The sequence below is a fragment of the Ceratotherium simum genome, chromosome 22 (assembly GCF_057802395.1).
Source record: "Ceratotherium simum simum isolate JZ-2026a chromosome 22, ASM5780239v1, whole genome shotgun sequence".
Classification (NCBI taxonomy): domain Eukaryota; kingdom Metazoa; phylum Chordata; class Mammalia; order Perissodactyla; family Rhinocerotidae; genus Ceratotherium; species Ceratotherium simum.
In genome coordinates this window covers 35201277-35219066 of record NC_141921.1, presented here as the reverse complement: position 1 = coordinate 35219066, position 17790 = coordinate 35201277, and the positions used below count along the sequence as shown (strand labels likewise).

The following is a 17790-nucleotide window of genomic DNA, read 5'->3' as shown; positions in this document are numbered from 1 at the left end:
AGAGAAAGAGTAAATGTGCTGCAGTCCGATGATTTCACAATTCTGCCCATGGCCACCCAGGTTACAGGAGTGACTTGGGAGTCCCAGAAACATGAGGAAATGTAGGATTTTGTGAACTAGAAAAGCAAGTGTTAAGAAGTCCTCACAATGCAACCGCATCATCTCTAGTTTTCAACAAAAACACTTTTTCAGACACCAAGTCCCTGTTGAAACTTGAGCATACAGCAAGCTTCCCAGACTTCACAGCCTGTTGTCAATGCAACAGATTGTTTTTTGCTATTCCTCAAATTTAAAGCTATGTGATACTTAAGTCTGTTAGGCTAAAAAGTCTTGTTTTGAATAGAAAAGCAAAATATGTGACTGGAGATTTAGGCATGAAAATAGAGGAAGCTGAAGCAATTGCAGATTGCAAGAATGTTCCAGACCAGAGCTATGACTTTGCAGTCATGGGGTTGAGCACTGAAAGATACGTCTACCTATTTTACTCATATTCCCCCTCTTGTTAACAAGGGGAGGTTTGAAGAATAATTCTTGATTGTCTGGTTGGGAGAGAAGTTCTCTGTTCCTAGGAAGGCTGATCTTTATCCTTCCCATAAATCAAGGCTGAGAGATTGCGATTTCATGCAGAAGTTACCAGAAGCCAGGCCAGGGCTTGGATCCCTTAAAAATATATGGTCCTGGCAGGGTTGGGGGTCACTTGACTTTTCTGGTTTCCAGCCAGAGAGACTAGAAATGGCTCTCACTTTAGCTGCAGCTTGGAAAGGGATGGCAAGAGAATTTGTAACAATTTACACTACTGGCAAAAGATGGAGGATGATGAAAAGATTTAATATTACTCCCCCACCACCACTCCCTTAATGGTTTTCTTATTGTTGTTACCTGAGGCCAAGACCCTGGTTTAGAGATAAGCAACATCCCTGGATCCTCTTTTGCCAATGTTGCACTTTCCTCTACTCACTGGTGGCAAATAATTTTAATTCCATTCAGCCCAGCAGTCATTTAACTGTAAATCTTTTTTCTAATAAAACTCTGAAAAATTCTGAATCTGAAACATGTCTGGCCCCAACGGTTTTGGATAAAGCATTGTGGACTAGTATATAAAAACTAAGTAAGTTTTACAAAATAACATCTACCCTCATATGTTCTAGTTATTTATTTTTTTTAATGCTAGTTGCAATCTATTAATTTTGCCCCTATCCTAGATGTCATTAGCCCTTTGGTGTTCAACTGGAGTCAAAGTTTCTACTTGAAGGGGTCTGAAAAATGTGCCAAGAGTTTACTATCATTTTGAGAAGGATTTTAAACAACAGTTGTCCTTTAGTTTGAAGCATCTGACATATTGGATGGAGTTACAATTTAGCCCTTAAGGGAACAAAAATATTTGGGAATATTATTACAGGTGTCTTTCAGTGAGGAATAGAATCTAGAACCAAGGTAATTAAGGTACTTAGTCCTGCCATCTCTAGGGAAAACAACAGGCTTTGCTTTCAAGTCTGTTTTCATGTCAGGTTCTGGGAATCTGTATGTGTTGAACTGTCTTTTGGCCTTTTTTTTTTTTTTTTTTTAAAGATTTTATTTATTGTATTTTTTCCACCCAAAGCCCCGGTAGATAGTTGTATGTCATAGCTGCACATCCTTCCAGTTGCTGTATGTGGGACTCGGCCTCAGGATGGACGGAGAAGTGGTGCCTCGATGCGCACCCGGGATCCGAACCCGGGCCACCAGCATTGCAGCGCGCACACTTAACCACCAAGCCACAGGGCCGGCCCTCTTTTGCCCTTTTTAAACACCAGCGGCAAGACAACTGCATTTTAGACAGACTAAAGACATTCTATTTGCCAGATTTACTAAAAAGCAAAACATATCCATTTTTGACTGTATAATATGAAGTATATTTGCCAACAGTATTATTCTTCTTCCTCCGCTCCTACTTTGTGGCTTTGTGGGCAAATCTTATTCGCAGGAAGATGCCTACAGGGCAGCCAGGCCTGTGATGGTGGCCCAAGGTAAGTGAGGGTCAGATCAATGACACCTAGGGTGACCAACTCTCCTGGTTTGCCTAGTGTGGGGAGATTGAGAGTTAGTGGGAGGTGGGACTTTCAGTTTTTAAACCAGGAAAGTCTCAGCAAAATGAGCTGGTCACTGTAAAACATCTTTTCTTTGGGGTTACGGGGAAGTTTGAGCAAGTTTAAAGGGCAAGATTTTTAAAGGAAAACACGAGTCAAAATCTATGATTAGAAACAAGACAAAATTTTAAAAATCAGAATTATGAAATTGGACCCATTTGTTTTAAAAAAAATGAAGTTCCAAAAAGATGGTGCTGGAAAGGATCCTTTCCTTTTATAAAGCAAAGTGAAACTGCATGGTGATGAGGAAAACTTTTCAAAAAGGGAAAACCAGAAAACATTGGCTTTGAGTATTCTTAAAATACTTGCAGCAAAGCTATAAAAGTTTCAACCTAAAGTTTGGAAAGAGTAGCACAGTTCTTGAGAACCATAAATGTCAAGACTCAAGATTGTTAGTTTACCCTTTAAAATTCACATTTTGATTTATCAGTGATGCTCCCTGTTCTTCCTAACAGATAAAATATTTTGACCAAAAAGGCCCTACATAATGATGTTCAAATTTAACATAATCTTTGTCTCTTCTTTACATTCTACTTAGTTGAGTCTATGATACTTAACAAAACCCTGAAGTTTAGTCTAACCAACTGGCAAGCTTGTTGGGTATAGCTGTCTCTTTATCCAAAGTAGTTAGCATGTCCTACGTTAGGAACAAGGCCAGAGCTTAATGTGACAGAATATGCATTTTTAAGTACTTGGTATTTTTAGGAGTTTGTTATGGTTTTGTAGCAAAAATTAGTCAAATTTTTCTAAGTAGGGCAATGTGTAACTTGCAAAGGACACTAAACATCCTTGTGCAAAAAACAGTTTTGCAATGCCTTATTGAATCCTAGGAAAAGTGGACACTAAAAGCTTCTACTCTTCAGGTCTGTTAGCAGTCAAAGAATAAGCCTGAGACTTCATAGTGTATGATAGGGAAAATAAAACAATAAAAAAATTTGAACTATACAAAGAATATTAAAGAAATGTGAATAGGCAAACCATGATCTCCTATGGTTCTGAAGATAGTGTAGTTTAATTGTATGGGGCTGAATATGACTAAGGTCGTAGAATGTGGTAGAAAAAGGACACTGGCACAGGTAGGACGTGCCCCAGGAATTCCAGGCAAAATGCTGGGTGCTCCATCTGATCTCCTTTAATTAATCCTCACCACGATCCTATGTGTTATCCTTATTTTATAGATGAGGAAATTGAGGTTTAACCCAGGCAGGGTTATACTTAAAACGTCTATTTTTCCAATTCCAATGCTCCAAAGTATATCCACTATACCATTTTCCCCAGTGTAGAATAAAGACTTCTGGTTGAGAGAATATTTTTTGGAAACCAGCGCCTCCTAGAAAACCGAGTGCAAGTCGCAGCTCTGACACTTGCTAGTTACATGACTTCTGTGACACTTAGTTCCCTACCTGTTGAAAGGAAGCATTACCATCTTATATATATCATAGTGTGAAGACTGAATTAGATGACACCCTGCAATGCATAGCAAATTACAGCTTATGAGTGTTTTAACATGTATTAACTCATTGATACTGTGATGTAGGAAGGACTGTTTTTGTTTTATAAACGAGAAAACAAAAAGCCTCAGCATTTTTAAAACAGTACTTGTTTTTACGTTAGCTTTTGGTGAAGAGGTTTATAAACTGTAGCAGGGATGTGAAGTACTCCTAGGCACTGGGTCTCAAACTTCAATGTGTCTAAAAATCACCTGAAGAGCTTGTTGCAAGTTCTTGGGCTCCTTCCATTCCTTCAGAATTCTGATGTAGTAGCCTGGGGTCCGTGAATCTGCAGTTCTAATGAGCTCACAGGTGATACTGACGCTTCTGGTCTAAGGCCCATAATGACCCTCATCTTAGATAGAGATGTAACTGCTCACTCCAAAGAGCCTGAAGTTATTCCAATCCACTAACCATGTGGCTAAATCTGGGGCCTGGAAATGATTAAAAGTACTGCCATTCCTTTTGCTGAGTGAGAACTTATTTTTCAAAAAATACCAACTAAGGTTGGTCTCTAGTGAATAAAACAAGTTATTTTCACCCATTTGTCCAGAAAAAGTTTGTCTGGATTAATTTGTCACAGGGCATGTTTAAATTCTACTGCAAGAGGGAGTGAACTCTCACCATACTCAGCCACTCTTTCCATTCTTCACATACCACATGCACTCCCCTACCACAGAGCCTCTGTACTCACAATCCCTTCTACTTGAACCCCCTTAACTATTTAATTCTTTAGATTTCACAGTTTAAAATTTTCTTCCTCAAGGAAGCACTGCCTAACCCCCCAGTTTACACAGGGTCCCCATTATATGCTCTCATAGCACTATATTTTCAAAACATGTGCCATTAGTAATTCCTTATTTGTGTGTCCAACACCTTGCAGTTAAAATATATTTTTTAAATATCTGAAAATAGAAACTGTTCTCTAAACTGTTAGGTAAATCCGGTTATTTTCACCATTCCATAGTGGTCTCAATCCTGACTCATATTAGGATTACCTAGAGAACTTAAAAGAAAAAGATGCCCAGGTCTCATCCCCAGAGACTCTTAAATAACTGGTCTGGGGTAAAGTCTCAGAATTTGTACCTTTAAAAACTCTCCAGGTGATTCTAACATGCAGCAATGCTGAGCACCATTACTCTATGTTCTAGGAAGCAGTTAAGGTAGGACAGCTATTTGAGCTTTGGCAAAGATAGTTTCCTAGGACTTCAGGCCAGAGGACATATATTTATCAACAAGAGGTAAATATGTCAGAAGAGTCAAGGAAATCACTGGTAGTACAAGTTCAACTGCTGGATGGTGGTTTGCTTTGAAAATGTCAGAAAATCTTGATATTCTTACTTCTTTGAGAAGTTTAATATCCTGTTATCACCAAGACTTCTTCGTTAAGCTTGGTAAGCAGTATTTAAAGTGACTCTGGACATGCTCATATGGTTGGCATGAGTGAACCCTTTTTAGAGAGGACAGGGAGGCCCATACAAGTGAGAGTGGTCAAATAACGAATGAACAGTAGCATCAGCATTACGACACACATCTCCCAACTCCAGTCAAGACCTTTTCCACCACAGCCACAACTTCTTCCTGTATGAACCCTTGAAATCTTCCAGGCAAATTTTTTTCCCAGTTGGTTCCTCTGTTGGCCTAATTTGTTTATTTTAACTCTTTCATGTCTCCTAAATAAATGCACTTAAAACTTTACATTTACCTCCAAGTATTACTTTGGCTGCATCTCGTAAGTTTTGGTGTGCAGTACTTCTCAAATGTGCCTCAACAAGTTGTGTCAGTTAACTTCTGGTTATTTAACATTTTCTATTTTTATTATTTAACTGAGTTAGTCACCCAGGTAACATTTTAATACCATACTGTATGGTACCTTAGTAGACTGTATGAATATTGCTAGCTAAGGGAAAGTTAAAACAAATCATTGTAATAAGGAAAGAGAGAGGAAATAGTTCCAATCGTTTTTGTTATGTAGGATGAACAAAAGCATGATTGGAATATCTATAAGGGTGGAGTCTTTTGGGTACCAGAGTTATCATATAAAAAATGAAGCAATATTTTCTAAAAGTCATAGTGTTCCTGTGGAAGTGTCTTACTCACCTGGCAAGATCTTACCTTCAGTAAAAAATAAGAGTTTAAAATGCTGGCAGACCTAGAAGCAGAGACACCCCAGTAGTAATGAGCTCACTCAGTGCCCAGATCTTGGTTTCTAAATACCATTCTCTTATAAGAAAGCAGGGCTCCTTGAAGAAATGGCTGATTCTAGGGCTAGGGCAGGGAAAATACAAGATATGCCTGTGGCATCTTGTAATGTTGCAAAGTAAGTGCTCTAAAAACAAAAAGATGAGGGAATGTCAAAGGGACACACAGAGTCAACTTGAAAGAGCTCCCAATGACCAAAACTGTAACAATCTTAGCAACAAATAATGTGGTATTGGATTATAACTCTAAGTATAAAATAAATATACATGAGTCAGTACTGATATAAATATATATCACACATGACTGAATAAAAAAAAAATAGAGAGAAAAGACAAATCTTCCTTGTAGGAGAATTACAAATAATTTAGGTAGATACTCCCCACTCCAGGAAGGAAGTGGAGCTTAATTCTCTCCTACTCCCATCTCCCTCCGCCAGAGTGGGCTGGACTTAGTGACTAACTTCCAAATAGACTAGAGTAAGAAAGGGGGAAAAGAAAAGTAACTTTAGAGTGGAGACCTGGTAACCACCACCTTAACCATGTAGTCTAGGTTAAACATCACCAATGATGTCACATGGGTATCATGAACCCCCTAATATGATGAGATGAGAAAAGCAATCCACTTATACTGTATTTTTACCCAAAACCCATAACCCTACTTCTAATCATGAGAAAAACACCACACAAACCTAAATTGAGGGACATTCTACAAAATACCTGACCAGTACTCCTCAAAACTGTCCAAGTCATGACAAACAAGGAAAGATTAAAGAACTGTCAAAGGCAAGAGAACACTAAGGATACATGATGATGAAATGCAATGTGGTATCCTGGACTGCATCCTGGACTAGAAAAAGGACATTAGTGAAACCCAAATAAAGTCTGGGGTTTAGTTAATTGCAATGTACCAATGCTGGTTTCTTAGTTTTGACAAATGTCCTATGGTAATGTAAGATCTTAATAATAATAGGGGGAACTGGGTGAGAGGTATATGGAACTCTGTATTAAATTTGAAACTTTTATGTAAGTCTAAAATTATTTCAAAGCATTTATTTAAAAAAGTTCGGCACATGATTTTCTGTAGTGTATTTAGTATGTAAATCATTTCATGATTTGGTAATACAAAACAATGTCTCTCTCTCTCTCTTTTTTTGGTAGTCCCAACACTAACAGATTATCATTTTTCCCACTGAGGGATACATGTGATATTTGAAGCAAGTGAGCACATAGTGTATCTCTCCCTAAACTACTAGAGAATATGAAGACCAATAGCTCAACCTTATTGAACAGAAAAGGTGATCTTCTATAAGACTAATGAACTGGGACTAACCAGAGGTTCTGTCTCAAGGCATTTTTATTCCTTACTGAGCAATTTTACTCTTATGACAAGCAAGCAGCCTCAAGCTATTCAATTAATAGTCACTAAGTCCAAATGTGCCTCAATGAAGAGGACAAACAAAACCTCAGACTTGAAGTCAAGCTACATCTTTTTTTTTGTTTGTGAGGAGAATTAGCCTTGAGCTAACATCTGATGCCAATCCTCCCCTTTTTTCTTGAGGAAGACTGGCCCTGGGCTAACATCCGTGCCCATCTTCATCAACTTTATATGGGACGCCGCCACAGCATGGCTTAACAAGCAGTGCATCAGTGTGTGCCCAGGATCTGAACCTGCGAACTTCGGGCCGCCACAGCGGAGTGCACGCACTTAACCGCTGTGCCACCAGGCTGGCCCCTAGTCAAGCTACATCTTAACTTTTCTAGGGTAGACTGTAGTAGCCTCTAATTCATGCAGGAATTTCAATCCCAACTCAAGATGACCAGACCCTAGTTGCCAGTGCTAGGACGTTGGGCATCCCAGGTCATATACATCAAGGCCACAGGGTGACAAAAGGAAATTCTCATAATTGTTTGGAGCTAATTAATTGGCTAGCGATTGTAAAACAATTAATGAACTGTTCAGAATTAGATGATGGTTGTAAACATATTGCCAAGTTATATCAAAAGAAGTGACACTTCAAGAACGAAAAGTTAAATCAAAGACAGGGAAAAATCAGGATCTAACCCCTGCTGTCAGGTCCCTGATGTTGTAAACACCTGTGAGGTTTGATCATTTGCTAACCGTTGGGTTGGACGTCAAAACAAAAAGCAATGCAACATACGATTGCATTTATATGAAATGTCCACAATAGGCAAATCCATAAAATCAAAAAGATTAGTAGGTCTCAGGGGCTGAGGAGAGTGCAGAATGAGAAGGGACTGCTAAAGGGTATGGGGTTTCTTTTTGGCATGATGAAAATATTCTGAAATTAGTGGTGATGGCTGCACAGCTGTGAATATACTAAAAAGCAATGAATTGTAGACTCTAAAATGGTGAATTTTATAGTAACGTAAATTATATCTCAGTAAGAAAAAAGTAATGCAAAATGTCTGTTTCTGAAAAATGGGGAACACAGGAGTGCACAAGTGACAATAGTATGGTCAAAATAGAAAAACTGGATTCCTACACATTTTTTAAAGAATAAAACTTGAGTAATGAAAACACAATTAGGTCCAATAGCCTAAGACTAGTTTTTCTAGCTTGAAATCCTTTTGACTTGAACGGAGCCATTTGAAACAAAAGATATGTCAAAAACCCCAAAATGATCATTTGTTTCGAGAATGGTTCTAGAGCACTGTCTGATATAACTGTCTTTGGTTGCAAAAAATCTAGAATGCATTTTGAAATATAAGACAAAAACCAAATCAAAGATCTTCCAGGGTAATGATGGGCAGACACTCCTTAGTGGGATAGGATGCTGATGCAGCATGTGAAACTCTAATGTTTTTTCATGAAGAATATGAGCTCCAAGAGAGCAGAAACCTTATTACTGTTATATTTTCTGCACTGAGTACACAGTAATCGCTCAGTAAATATTTGTTGAATGAACTAAATTCATAATGCAGCTGTGAACTGGCTTGTTGGTCTATGTAAGAATCTAAAATCAGTTTACTTTGAAAATTGGCATTGTTCTTTTGCTAGAAAAGGAAGAACTCTCATTTAAGTTACTGAATAGCTATAAGCTAACCGGTTTGAATACAGATGTAAAGCACCTTAATTGATGAACTCGTTCCTCAAGTTCAAATGGGTGGAGGAGCTCTTGCAACAGCTTGAAGAAGTGCAGGCAGGTCAACGCTGGCCATCTCATCTACTACTTTTTTTGTGTGTGTGTGAGGAAGATCAGCCCTGAGCTAACGTCCATGCTAATCCTCCTCTTTTTGCTGAGGAAGACCAGCTCTGAGCTAACATCCGTGCCCATCTTCCTCCACTTTATGTGGGACGCCACCACAGCATGGCCGGAGAAGCGGTGCGTCAGTGCATGCCTGGGATCCCAACCCGGGCCGCCAGCAGCGGAGCGCGCACTTAACCGCTACACCACGGGGACGGCCCACATCATCTACTACTTTAAACCCAAAACAACCAAACCCTGCTTTCCAGTAAGAAGACTGTGGAGAGGGTACGAATCATGACAATGTTTTGCAGTTCAGTTGATTATTAGTAGGGATCAATTATCCTGCTTTGCTCATCTTTTGCCATTAGGTAACCCTTCTAATCCTATCAAACATTCTGTGAATAAGACAACAAGATACCCAAAAGTTACTTTGTAGTCTTTTTATCACACTTCATGTTATATGTGAGATTTCAAACATTATTTGTTATTGTACTAAACGTTTATATCTGAAGCTTTTTTCAATCCTTGAATTTTTTTTCCAAAAATATCCTTTCCTTACACTTTACTCCTCTATATTATTTATATTATTCCTTACACTTGTACACGTCTAAAATACTGATGAACGGGCCATCTCTACTACCTGAAACTCCTTCCTGGCCAGACTCCTGCGAACAACAGCCACTGATTTCCAAGAGGCAGTCACCACTCTGCTTTCCCTAAACTCCCCACTCTTCACCCCCTGTGAGTGCTGCCAACATCTAAAAACCTACATCACGGGGCGGCCCAGTGGTGCAAGCGGTTAAGTGTGCTCGCTCCGCTGCGGCAGCCCGGAGTTTGCTGGTTCGGATCCTGGGCGCATACCGATGCACCGCTTGGCAAGCCATGCTGCGGCAGCGTCCCATATAAAGTGGCAGAAGATAGGCATGGATGTTAGCCAATGGCCAGTCTTCCTCAGCAAAAAAAAAAAAAGAGGAGGATTGGCAGATGTTAGCACAGGGCTGATCATCCTCACACAAAAAAATAAATGAATAAACAAATAAAAACCTACATCACTCAGGAGATTCCTAGAGCTGAATCCTCTGCACTTTGATTCTGGCAGCTGTTAAAAATCAGTGTTATCATAGAATCAGGTTGCTTCTTCCAACAGAGAGATCCCAGGCAGAGCCTGCAGCCAGACCCCAAAACAGCTTTTCAGGCCCCATCTTTTATGACAGATGTTGTCACATGCCTGTCAGAAGACTTTCAGGACTTGATTCTTTGAGAACAGCTTTCCACCACTGAGGAATGGGCTCTGTGGGTTCATGTAGCAGGATCCTGTATTGTACTGAACTACACCCTGAAAAAAAACTTTTTACTGCTATGGAAAATTTTGTTCTTGTGCTTCACAAGTCTTGCCAAGTCTCTTAATGTGGACATTTCTTCAGAGATGGAAGCCAGAAGAACTCTTTGGTTATCCAGATACAAAATACAAAGACTGTTTATTTGGGAGCAGCCTGGCTTTCTTCATAAATACATTTTGTAGGGTGATGGCCTACAAACAATTGAAATGGAAAACCATCTGTAGAGACTGCAACTTCATAAAAGAAGAAAAAACAAAACAAAACAAAGTACAGCACTCCAACATCTATAGGAGACAGAGGCCCAAACCACAGTTGGTTTTATACTTACCAGAATGGCTTGAGTGAAGCTGAATTTGGGGAACAATGTGATTTTCACACAGTAATGGTTTGGTTTTAAACCCCACGCCCACTTTTTTCAAAGCATAATTTAGCTTTGTTTTTCTTTCATTCTTTAGAAGACATCTTTGGGTTTCTTAAGCACTGGATGCAACTGATGATTTTAAAATCAGTGGTAGTGGTAGTCTCAAAGTGAATTAGTGTCCCTAGTCCTAATACATCCAGTGAAACACTTAGTTATTTAAAAAATTGCCTTTAGGTCTGCTCCCACCTTGAATGCATTTCCAGTTGCTGTTGGAAAGAAGGTTCCTCTGGACTTCCAGAGGGGCTCTCCCACCCAAGCACAAGTGCCCTCCTTCCCCACAGAGTAGCTTGCCTTTTCCAACTGTAGACACACACACACACACACACTCACTCACTCTCTCTCTCTCTCTCTTCAGGAGTGATTTGGATTAGACAACAAATAGCCAGACAGCACCTCCCAGAGATGGGCACACATGCAGCAGCTGTCAAAAGGAGAAGTCACTTTACTTTCTTTTAAACTTGCAATGTTCGTCTTTATTTTGTTCTTTATATTTTGAAAGTGAAAAGAAATAGTATTGAGTCAATTTCTTTTTGTTTTTTTAAATATTTGTTCTATGTATTTACAAGCCTTAAAGTTGCTCTAAAGATTTCAAAAGTATTAAGAGTACTTTTCCAGGGTAGCACTTTTTTTTTTTTAAACAATTCTTGGAGTTCTCTGGTCCACAGCATTTCCTTCTGTCCCAAGGTTATGTATGTTTTGATTACTATTTTGATTTTTTTATTTTCTGAAGCAAGCTGAGAGGCAGGCAGAAAGATCTGATGCCAAAAAAAAAAAAATCTTTCTTACCTTGTTCGCCCCTAACCTTCTTAAATCTGGACTAACTACTATGCTTTAAAACAAACGTGAGGTGCATCTGAAGGGGAGGGAAATTTATTTCTCTGCTTTTCTAATATACAAGTTGTTTACAGAAACTGCAAATTAAAAAATTACACTGGCATTTGCAGTCCTTAAAATAAATTAAAAGTTCTCAACTTTTTTTTTCTAAACAGATGTGTTTTTTAAAGTATGAGTCCTTGTTCAAAAAGAAAAGATTAAAACAGAAAATATTTTCTATAAATAATACATGTATTTTGGTTTTAGTGCTCCCGCCCTCAGGTTTGAAGTTTACTTTTTTCCAGTACCTTTTTCCTCCATGATCACCTTTTTTCTCTTTCCCCTCTCCCACTCGTGCACACGTGGGGGTTTCTGCGAGAATTGGCCTTGCTGCACTGTGATTGGCGAAGACGTGAAACTTTTTAAAAAAATACTTAAATTGTTTCTTTTGTTTCGTTTTGTGTATTTGAAGTTTTAGTTATCCTCAGACTCCTCTTCAGCTTCCCGCAGCCACGTGAAGAATGCTGTGACAGATTTAAGGGCCACACCCTTCCCATTCTGCTCTGCGGGGTCCTTGCTGCTTTCCCATTTGTAGAAGGCATCCTCGGAGATCACCTCCTCGTCATACAGGCAATCAAAAAACATCCGTAGCAAATCTGCAAGGGGATGAAAATTAGCCATCAGTTTGTGGAGCACAACTGTTGTGTGGGAAAGATTGTATTTCCAAACAATGAATGAATGCACATTAATTCCCCTAGAGAATAGCATCCATGACAATTCATTATACTCCTTCTTGATATATTATACTCCTTGTTCTTGTCTAGGGAATAGGAAAAGAACAACTTGTCTAAAGATAGGAAAAGATTTAAGCAGTCGAAATTACTTTTTATTCCCATTATTTTGTTCAATTTAAACCACCTTCTGATATTGCTGAGCTGTTTGATATTATGTAGTTCTCAACCCAAACACTTAAATTTTTTTTTTTTTGGTGAGGAAGATCAGCCCTGAGCTAACATCCACGCCAATCCTCCTCGTTTTGCAGAGGAAGACTGGCCCTGAGCTAACATCTATTGCCAATCTTCCTCCTTTTTTTTTTCCCTTTTTCTCCCCAAAGCCCCAGTAGATAGTTGTATGTCATAGTTGCACATCCTTTTAGTTGCACATCCTTCTAGTCCCACACCTATGTGGGACGCCGCCTCAGCATGGCCCGACAAGCGGAGTGTCAGTGTGTGCCCAGGATCTGAACCCAGGCCGCCAGTAGCGGAGCACGCGCAATTAACCACTAAGCTACGGGTCCGGACCCTAAACACTTAAAAGTTAAAAAACAATTTTTTACATTCTTCTTTATACATTTCTCCATTGTTTGAAGTTTTACAATAAAAATATATTATTTTTAAAAATTTTGGGAAGAAAAGACAGGATGTACTTTCCTTCCTTCTAATGTTTTGTTTTGTCAAAATGAAAAGAGTAATAATTTATATGGATGACACGAGTAAAAACTATCTCATCTGGATTTTATCAGTGAAGCCACAGTCATTGTTTATTGTTTTCAATGCCCAGATAATATGGGTAATTTTAATTCTCTATTTTGCTCTCACAATGGAAGCTTACCTTATTATTATTGCTCACAAAACAGAGAAAGTTCATAGAGATATTAAGCCCCAATAGAGGGTTTTATATATTCTTTTGTTTTAAATTCCTTCATTATGGGCTCTTAAAATTCATTTAAAGTCAGCTCGCTGATAATTCATATTAATGGAGGGAAGTAGTGGAATAAACAATAATTGCTAATAAATGTTAGGTTTAGAATGAATCATATTAAAATTTTTCTTTAGATTTATCTTCATAATTTTATTAGTCAAGCTAATATCGAAACCACTTTTCATTCTCTAAACCCTGGTTGGTCTATGGGGAAAAACAGAAGCAAGTCGCCAGAATTCTGTCGGTAGTAAATCTAGAATTAAACTTCTCTCTAGCGATTATTGAAGCTGATAATTATGGGAGATACTTTAATTTGACTGGCTGAGCACACAGCATCAATTTCATCTTACTACTTAACCATTTCTTGAAAAGTTAGTGTCCTTATCCTAGAATAGAAAAAGGAAGCCATGATGCTAAACGACCTTTCAAAGGTCTTGAGAGAGAGAAAACAAAGTCAGATTAATTCTCTGATTCAGACTTAGATATCTCTTCAGTTATACCCTGAGGATTATTTCTTTCAATCTTTTCCTTTATCTCCCAGAGGGATTCATCAACACTAGGAAAGAAGGAAAACTCTGCAAAAGCCACAACCTAAGCAAGTGTTAAAGAACTACTTCAGTGCTATCTCTAAAACAGCCATGTACTATCCATTTTCACTGAATTTTCAAGACTTAATACAATTCAGTCAATTTACTAATATCATTAAGACTTGGGTGTTCAGGTTACCTTATGTGTCTGGTTAGTCAAGAATTAATCTTCACCCTTAACTGAAAACTAGTCTAAAACACCTTAATATCTTTTTTGAGTGTCTGAGGCTTCTGAAGAGTATTATCTTCTTTCATTATTAAGACCAGTGTCAAAGAAGATGAAAGACTGTACTGTACATATGCTAACACTGAGATGCCCTAGACCTGCACTGTCTAATAGGGTAGCCACCAACCACAAATTAAATTTTAATTTAAATAAAATTTAAAATTCAATTCCTTAATCACAATAGCCACATTCAAGTGTTCAACTGATACATGTGGCTCATGGTTACCATATTACACAGCACAGATATATTTCCATCATTGCAGAGAGCTTCTTTAGACAGACTTGTCCCTAAAATGAGGATTAAATCTCTAATATAAACTAGTTTTCTTGTTCTCTCTCATAAAAGTCAAATACATAAAAAACTCAGATTTATTAAAGTTGTTGGTTATTTGAATCTTTGTTACTAATGATTCTTCTATTATCCATTATTCTATTATTATGTTCAAACCCATCAAAACACCTCTGAAGTCTTGGCCTAGATAAATTTCACCCACTGGTTAGGTTAATTATAACAAGACGTAAACTTACTGGCAGGTTGATCAAGTTTTACTATTGATGCTTGTAGTGCATAAAGTGCTTGCAGTTCCTTCTCTGTATCTGAGTCTAGGTACTTGAGTAAGATCGGCACTCTCTGCTTGATAACAGCAGTATCCACTCGAAAGGTAGAACAGTCGGCTAGAGGTGATAGAAGAACTAAGCATTACATTTAAGGTGTTAACACAGGGAGCTATTTTTAATTTTCTAAGTCAATAAGACACACATGACTGCAAGAAAAGAGGAAGCAAGGGGGTTCAAGGCAAAGATTTTGAAATCCAAAATGCTCTGAAATTTTTTTGTGTGTGAGAAAGATCAGCCCTGAGCTAACATCCATGCCAATCCTCCTCTTCTTGCTGAGGAAGACTAGCCCGCAGCTAACATCTGTGCCCATCTTCCTCCACTTTTATATGGGACGCCGCCACAGCATGGCCTGACAAGTGGTGCGTTGGCGCGCGCCCAGGATCTGAACCCGGGCCACCAGCAGTGAAGCGCGCGCACTTAACTGCTATGCCACGCGGCCGGCCCTGCTCTGAAATTCTTAATGGGACACTCTCTCTGAAATAATAAACAAGCATGGAGGGGGGATGTATTTTGAGAGCTGCGTTCCCTCAAAAGTAGTGCACCTAATTCTTTATCTTTAATCATGATGAAACAGGGATAGTGGTTTTCTGACATTCCAAACTACGAAAACAACATTAGAAAGAAAATTAAAGTGATAGTTCATGCAAATCTTTTCAGAAGGGTTAAAGAATTAGAACCATTTTATTATTACTAGTAGGATGAAAGAATTATTTTATCATTACTAGAAGGATGATGACTAACTGTGACAATGGCAAACAACACATCTAGTCCAGGCCTTTCGGGGAAAAGGCACAAAAAAAAAGGGCTGAGGAAACCATCTTCAGGGCCAAGAAGTATAGGTTTTATTTCCTCTTTAAGTTAGCACTGGAACATAATCTTGTTTTTTCTTTTTTTTTTTTAAATTACTTTATTGAGGTCATATTGGCTTATAACATTGTGTAAATTTCAGGTGTACCTTACTATATATCAGTTTCTGTATACAGTATTGTTTTGAAGAGCAGCTTTTATACCTTCCAACTCCAATTTTAAAACATCAAAGTCTTATGGTTCCACAGACACTGGAAATGATTTAAAATTTTTTTATGAGGCCAGCCCTGGCTTACATACAAAAAGAGGTAGACTGGCAACAGATGTTAGCTCAGGGGGACTCTTCCTCGGGAAAAAAACCAAAAAACAAAACCCTAAGTGTAAAAATTTTTTGATGAAGACTTTCTACTTAGCTTGTCATTTGCGTCATTAAAGAATTAACATTGAAAAAACATTCATCTGACAGAAAATCTTAAATTACAACTCTGAAACTATGTTCTAAAATGATAAAGACAGGTATGAAATTCTGAACAACTTTTGAGCTGATGGATTTTTTTCTCCTTTTCAGTGACAGAAATGTGGATTTCTATCTGAGGCTAAGTGGATGATCTTATTAAATATTGTTAAATACTCTATGCAGCTTGGAATATTTAGGGTTTCTACCGATCCTAATCCTATCCATCTATGTAATTCATAAACATTCAATAAAATTGTCTTATCATATAAAGTCAACATAAAGCAGGAGAAACAACTGGTATTTTCTTTCCTCATATACGTATTTACATAAAATGGCTTTTCTGTTGAGACTGACCCTTCACTGATACCAGGTTAAGACTATTCAACCCATTCATTATAACTTTTGAATGGATGAAGGAGGCTTTGAACGTAGGAGGTGAAAAATAAAGGAAAAGTCACATGCAACAGAGTATAAAACAACCCAAGGAGCATGCACCAACTTTCTGCTGAATTGAAGGACAAGATATGCAGTAGCTGCTCAGATCTGGGCTCTCTGCAGGCAGAGTAGCTATTTGTCTCCCTGCTTGAGACAGCCAGGCACTGTAGACAGAAATGGCACCCATCTGCACAGAAACTGAGCTATAGAGGGCAAGTTTTGAAAACAATATAAACTCAGACCCTATCATCAGTAGTTGACATACTGGGGATTTCAGATGTTAAGAGCTGCCTTCAGAAATGTTACTTACCTACAATAGCTGCTTTACAAACGGCTGTCATTAAAGCTCTAAGGAATGTAGGTGAACTCATCTGGCTTTCATCTAGATTAGCCTGAAATCAAAAGCAAATGGAACACTTAAAGGTACCTTTGCATACCAGAGAAATTGTTTCCCCTAAATGAGGCCTCATTTAGTGCCCTGGCACTAAGGGCAGATGGGATCACATTCAACCTTCATGCAAAAATTAATCTTCTGATTCGTTGGAAAATACCTGGGCTGCAGCCAGTTCTGTCTGAAAATGTTCTAAGTAGCAGTATTTAGTTTGCAGGGAGCTTACCGCTGCCTATCCTTTGCTCATTCAATTATACAGTGCTGTGTACTATGTACATTTGGAAGTGCAACCATTTAAACACATTTTTTTCTCAATAAATAACTCATTTTAAAATAATCTATCCAAATCTATTAATTTGAAAGAACTATGCCACAACCACGGTGTATTTTAAAGACTACTTTTCTCAGTAGCGTGCAACTACTTTTAGATGTGCAAACACCACTTTTTCATCTTAGTTTCAATGTGAATTAGAGATTAATCTCAAGCATTGCCTCAACCAAACCCTTCAGGTAGTGGTGAGAAAATTGTTACTTTCTTCTAAGGATGGCCAAAAAAAATTTTTAGAGAAATGTTAAGTAGAGTAAATGGGCCCCACATTTATCTTTTAGTTTATTTCTCTTAAGATCTTAGCTTCTTGCTACAAAACACTGTGCTAAACCAGAAGAGTAGCAAAAGAAAAAGACAAACAAAAGGAGACATTTTCTAGGCAGGTATTTCAAATACTTTTCAAAGTTTATGTTCCTTATGCCTGAACAGAATTAATGCTTGTCTCAGCTTCTTTTAATAGCATAGCAAGGTATTTTCCACTGAAAGGGTCAGCCTTAAAATGACTGGCCAGGAAAAAATTAAAGATGTCATTATAAACTTCTGTATCAGAAAGCTAAGACTTTCAAAAATATAGAGAGATCAGTTTAATGTTTATGAATTTTAGAACTGACATAGATTAACTAGCAACTCTCTTTGTTGA

The 17790-nt window shown here is 38.2% G+C and overlaps 1 protein-coding gene across 16 annotated transcripts in view; it reads right to left on the bottom strand.

Annotated features, from left to right (window-relative positions):
* Window positions 1-1538: 1538 nt before the first annotated feature.
* The window catches only part of EIF4G3 (eukaryotic translation initiation factor 4 gamma 3), a 351740-nt gene continuing 335488 nt past the window's right edge, over window positions 1539-17790 (bottom strand). For all 16 annotated transcript variants that reach the window (XM_087446641.1, XM_087446642.1, XM_087446643.1 and 13 more), the window contains 3 exons: window positions 16742-16823; window positions 14643-14789; window positions 1539-12256 (listed from right to left, as the gene is read on the bottom strand). In XM_087446641.1, the coding sequence (XP_087302767.1) occupies window positions 12075-12256; window positions 14643-14789; window positions 16742-16823 (411 nt within the window). In that variant the 3' untranslated portion in view covers window positions 1539-12074. The remainder of the gene's footprint in view (window positions 12257-14642; window positions 14790-16741; window positions 16824-17790) is intronic.